General features: G+C 44.2%; 1 protein-coding gene across 3 annotated transcripts in view; it reads right to left on the bottom strand.

Annotated features, from left to right (window-relative positions):
• The window catches only part of LOC129825434 (homeobox protein Meis2-like), a 25,016-nt gene extending 24,079 nt beyond the window's left edge, over positions 1 to 937 (bottom strand). For all 3 annotated transcript variants that reach the window (XM_055885532.1, XM_055885533.1, XM_055885534.1), the window contains exons 1-2: positions 358 to 937; positions 1 to 2 (exon numbers count right to left, since the gene is read on the bottom strand). The exon at positions 1 to 2 is cut by the window's left edge and continues 228 nt beyond it. In XM_055885532.1, the coding sequence (XP_055741507.1) occupies positions 1 to 2; positions 358 to 375 (20 nt within the window). In that variant the 5' untranslated portion in view covers positions 376 to 937. The remainder of the gene's footprint in view (positions 3 to 357) is intronic.
• Positions 938 to 5,480: the final 4,543 nt, after the last annotated feature.

Genomic DNA, 5,480 nt, shown 5'->3' with positions numbered 1-5,480 from the left:
TACTGGATGGAGAAAGACAGAGTTACATGTGAGAAACTCGTGGACTGTCTGTTGGTATGCTTCTATCACGGATTTATCTTGGGCTATAGACATCCCCCCAAACACAAGCCTTTACTCATGAGAATGACAGTGAACATTAATTTAATCAAATTTCCCATGGATGGAGAACAGAACAACTAGTCTAATGCAGGGTGCAGACTGCTGAGAAAAGCTCAACTTGTAGGCTACTTGTATGTGGAGAGTTGAGATGTTCTCTGCCTGTCCAGATTACTTATGGCTAAATTAGGTTCGATCAACATGAGGCAGAAGTTTAAAGTCAACTAAGTAATGATACATTGCAACTGCACTAAGGCCTACCCTTTGCGCCATCGACATGCGCCTGTCTTGGAGATAAACAGGTAAGAAACAGGGAATGTGTCAGTCCGCAGAGAAGGTGGTCAGGTACTGTGAGTCCGCAGAGAAGGTGGTGTATCAAGTGGATGCCTTTTACATCCAGTTGAGAATTGTAATCCGCAGTGGCAATAAAGAAGAAACCCGCAGCAAGGTGAAGATGTGTATTTATTCAACAAGAAAACAAATATTGCAATAGTCTAAATGGAAAAATCACCATAACGGATAAGACCAACTAGAACCTTCGATTAAAAGTTTTTTAAGCGCATCAACAACTCGCATGTATCGGTCCTGCTGTCAATCACTGAGACCGGTTGTCAAGGTAATCTAAATACGCTGTACAGAGATTATTAGTTCCAGAAGGCAATCTATTCCTCCAACGCACAGCTTTTGAATGAAATCTAATAAGAAAAACTATATCGATGCGTCGGTCCTCGTGGCCATTTCCTCCGGCTCTGAAACATGAGGGTGTCAGCGAATGTTAGCAGGTTGGCTGTGAGCGCGCTTATAGGATAGACTGGCTCCACTGATCAGCGGGAGAAGGTGATGACGGAACCCGGAAAGAGGGAGGGTGCAACCAGTCCCATACTGCTAAATAAAGGGGGATTGGAGCAATGCTTGTGACACGCCAGCGAATGTTGTTTGCATTGGATAAAGCAGAGGGTGACGCAAAATAACAGTCACCAAGAAAGGAATTTGGTAGATGGCAATTCAACACTTTAACTATTCCCCTTGAACGTTACCGTCAAGAAAACTGCATTTATTTGTTTTTAAATGGCCTAACTTGCCCAACTGTCTGACGCTTTTAACGCAAGGTGCCTGGCGCAAAAGCCTTGAGATGGGAGAAGTGCAGTCTTGAGAATAGATGAGAATGATAACCCTAAGGGTTTGGAGTATGGTAAAAATGACAATTATTTCCCCCTTTCTGTGGTAATGATCCAGGTAAAATCATAGGCGTACACCATGCATAGCATAGACTATGGATAGGCACAAAACAGAAGTTGAATTTCTGCGCGAATAGCCCTCACTAAGCAGCCTTGACATTGGTCACTCAGTCATAGTTTTGATATAGCATACATTTGGCCTATATTAAAAATAATTTGGGCACATATTTTGGTCTATATGACAGATCGGGGTGCCTTGAAGTAGTCTCTCGGCGTTGGTCGAGCGCATGGTTTGTGTAACGATGCAGTTAACATAGTTTACACGAACAGACACTGTGCAGAGTGGTCAACGTATTGTGTCTGAGAATGTGGGAATGCTGTAGGCGTGTTGGCTCGAATTATCCCAGTCTCTCGGCGTTCACTTCCTTGAAATGGACACCATATACTGTTAGAAAAAATGCTTAACTGGGGCTCTATATATAGAACCTTTAGGGGTTCCGTGTGAAGCAAGCGAAATAACATATTTTGGTTGTATAGAAAATGAAAAAAATGAAAGAGGGTAGCAAAATTATTATTTTTTCGACCAAAACTTTCCTTCTGGACGGACCAACAACATACGCATCAAGGAATGTATGGGCCACAATCTTGAGATGCGTGCATACACGTAAAACACATCATTTGTCTGGTTTACCGAGAGATACTGGACAGATACAGATAGATTGCCTTATCATTTTGTTGTGAGAAATGTTTGAAATACGTTATGAAACATCCTGATTTGAAGGTAAGGTTTAGTCCAAGTAAAAATTATTTGGACATGGGCAGTTATGAAATGCATCTATACATAATTATAGACTATTATTTACATACTAGGAAGATAGTTCCTTTTATATGGCTAATAATAGGCATATCTCATAACACTTTTTTACCTTGACTGCAGAGAGGAAATAATGAACGTTTTTGAAGAACAGGAAAAGTAATGATAATAGATGTTGATATTGGAAATAGGTTTAAAATTACTGGAAATTAAATGTGCATTTTGTGTTAGTCAATCATTTACTTTAGAATTTAAAAAATGCTTGCAAAAACAGTATATACAAACCCAAATAACAAAATATAAATACTCGCTTTATTATTAGATTGCAATAAAGAACAGACCTATATTTTTATTGCAATGAAATTAAAGAAAGACATGTACATAAAGTCCATCGGAGTTAAACAAACTCGACATAATGACATAATATGGCCTAACGCATTTTGTTCGTCCCCTGAAGCTTATGGAGACAGGAATATGTTCGATTCCAATGTTTAAAACAACAGCAGCTTGGCAATGACCACATTTCTTCGAATGTTTGTTTAAAACGGTTCATACGCGGAATACAAAAATAAAACTTCGGATCTTGGTAAATCTGTCCCCTCTCAGCACTCCTGTTCGGGTAAGTATAGCCTACCTAGCCAACCAAAACAATTGGTTCGGGTCAGCAAGAACATTACCTCACTTCGCTGACATGTGATATCAGACCCTCAACTTAAAAAATGTAAGCCTGAGTGCTCATAGCTGTCTGAAGATCTGTAGGTTAGTCCTATGGCTACCAACTCAAGGCCAAGTTTGACAGACGAGCTGACTCTTCTGTAGGCTACTCCAATTTCTCTGTGACGTTAGAGAATAATAGGAGTGACATCACTGATATACCTGCCCTAACTTCTGAAGATGACACCTTATGAAACCAATTGGATCTGAAATGGTTACGAAGTTACTGAATTCCATTGCCATTTAGCGGCTTGTGGAAATTAGCCTCCCAATCTTTGAGGTTTGAACAATATTTTGTTTTAAAATTGTTAAAAAAAAACGTTTATATAGGTCTAAAACGACATGTTATGTGTAATTAATATTATCCATCACCTTATTGAAAAAATACAGACTACCAAGCAAAACATTCTCTTTATATAATTAATCATGCACAATGTTACCTTAACTTTGATTGAAATTGACAAGCTACTTTGAGATAAGCTCATATTAACTGAAATAAAATGAAAAATAAACGACTCACTTTTATCTTCATCATTACAAACACTGTGAGGCGGAACAATAAATTCTCTTAATCAGGTGGTCATTTCTTTTCGGCCAAAAATGCATTTCATTTATTATTTTTTTCTGTGTTAAAAAAATCTTACACACTGACCTTTGATATTCTATGCTGGTGAATTACCAAAGGCATACATTTGAATTATAAATAGCCTAACTATACAGAAATAGGAAAAACATTCACCATGCCTGGGGCTAAATTCTCCCATCTCACGTTATTTCCTACTACTCTCCTCCATTTCCTCTGCTCCCCATTTCTCCTCCTTTGTGTTTACCTCCCCACCTCCCCCTCCCACTCTCTCGCCAGGCCAGTGATCTGAACGCAGGCTGATTCAGGGTGTCATGCCTGTCTTAAATGTAATACATTACCATCTTCCCCGCATCTGAGCATCCTCCAACCTTCCACCATGCATAAAGCAGGACCACGACCCACCACCATCCCTGAACCCCTCCCCGGCGCCTCCCCCCATCTTCCCCACTTCCACCCCCCACGCTCAGCGCTGGTCTGCCTGCTTCTGTCACACGTTATCCTGTGCCCCAGTGAGAATCATTAGCAATGTCAGGACTGGACAGGGAAAGGAGGCCAGCAGAGACTGGGGTGGGGTGTGTGTGTGTATGTGTGCAGGCGTGTGTTTTTGCTGACATACATGTGTATGTGTGAGTATGCTTGCATGCAAGTCTGTGTGTATGTGGCAAGGCAGGGTAGTGGATTGGTAAGCAATGGTCTGTGTAGGGAGATAGCGAGAGATGGAGAGAGGGTGGGTGATGAATGGTAAACAGTATGCATGTGACAGGTCTCAGAGTTTGGCTGAGAGGAGCTGTTAGTGGAGCTGTGTGTGGAGCTGTTTGTGGAGCTGTGTGTGGAGCTGTGTGTGGAGCTGTAGAGCTGTGTGTGGAACTGTGGAGCTGTGTGTGGAGCTGTGTGTGGAGCTGTGTATGGAGCTGTAGAGCTGTGTGTGGAACTGTGGAGCTGTGTGTGGAGCTGTGTGTGGAGCTGTGTGTGGAGCTGTAGAGCTGTGTGTGGAACTGTGGAACTGTGGAACTGTGTGTGGAGCTGTGTGTGGAGCTGTGTGTGGAGCTGTGTGTGGAGCTGTAGAGCTGTGTGTGGAACTGTGGAGCTGTGTGTGGAGCTGTGTGTGGAGCTGTAGAGCTGTGTGTGGAACTGTGGAGCTGTGTGTGGAGCTGTGTGTGGAGCTGTGTATGGAGCTGTAGAGCTGTGTGTGGAACTGTGGAGCTGTGTGTGGAGCTGTGTGTGGAGCTGTGTGTGGAGCTGTGTGTGGAGCTGTAGAGCTGTGTGTGGAACTGTGGAACTGTGGAATTGTGTGTGGAGCTGTGTGTGGAGCTGTGTGTGGAGCTGTGTGTGGAGCTGTAGAGCTGTGTGTGGAACTGTGGAGCTGTGTGTGGAGCTGTGTGTGGAGCTGTGTGTGGAGCTGTAGAGCTGTGTGTGGAACTGTGGAGCTGTGTGTGGAGCTGTGTGTGGAGCTGTGTATGGAGCTGTGTGTGGAGCTGTGTGTGGAGTTGTGTGTGGAGCTGTGTATGGAGCTGTGTGTGGAGCTGTGTGTGGAGCTGTGTATTGAGCTGTAGAGCTGTGTGTGGAACTGTGGAACTGTGTGTGGAACTGTGGAACTGTGTGTGGAGCTGTGTGTGGAGCTGTAGAGCTGTGTGTGGAGCTGTAGAGCTGTGTGTGGAGCTGTAGAGCTGTGTGTGGAACTGTGGAGCTGTGTGTGGAGCTGTGGAGCTGTGTGTGGAGCTGTGGAACTGTGTGTGGAGCTGTAGAGCTGTGTGTGGAACTGTGGAGCTGTGTGTGGAGCTGTGGAGCTGTGTGTGGAGCTGTTTGTGGAGCTGTGTGTGGAGCTGTGGAGCTGTGTGTGGAACTGTGGAGCTGTGTGTGGAGCTGTAGAGCTGTGTGTGGAGCTGCGGAACTGTGTGTGGACCTTTGGAACTGTATGTGGAGCTGTGTGGGGAACTGTGTGTAGAGCTGTGTGTGGAGCTGTGTGTGGAGCTGTAGAGCTGTGTGTGGAACTGTGTGTGGAGCTGTGTGTGGAAGTGTGTGTGGAGCTGTGGAGATGTGGAGCTGTCGGGCTGTGTGTGGAGCTGTGTGGAGCTGTGGGCTGTGTGTGGAG

This window comes from Salvelinus fontinalis, chromosome 27 (genome assembly GCF_029448725.1).
Source record: "Salvelinus fontinalis isolate EN_2023a chromosome 27, ASM2944872v1, whole genome shotgun sequence".
NCBI lineage: Eukaryota > Metazoa > Chordata > Actinopteri > Salmoniformes > Salmonidae > Salvelinus > Salvelinus fontinalis.
This window is presented reverse-complemented; position numbering and strand designations above follow the sequence as displayed.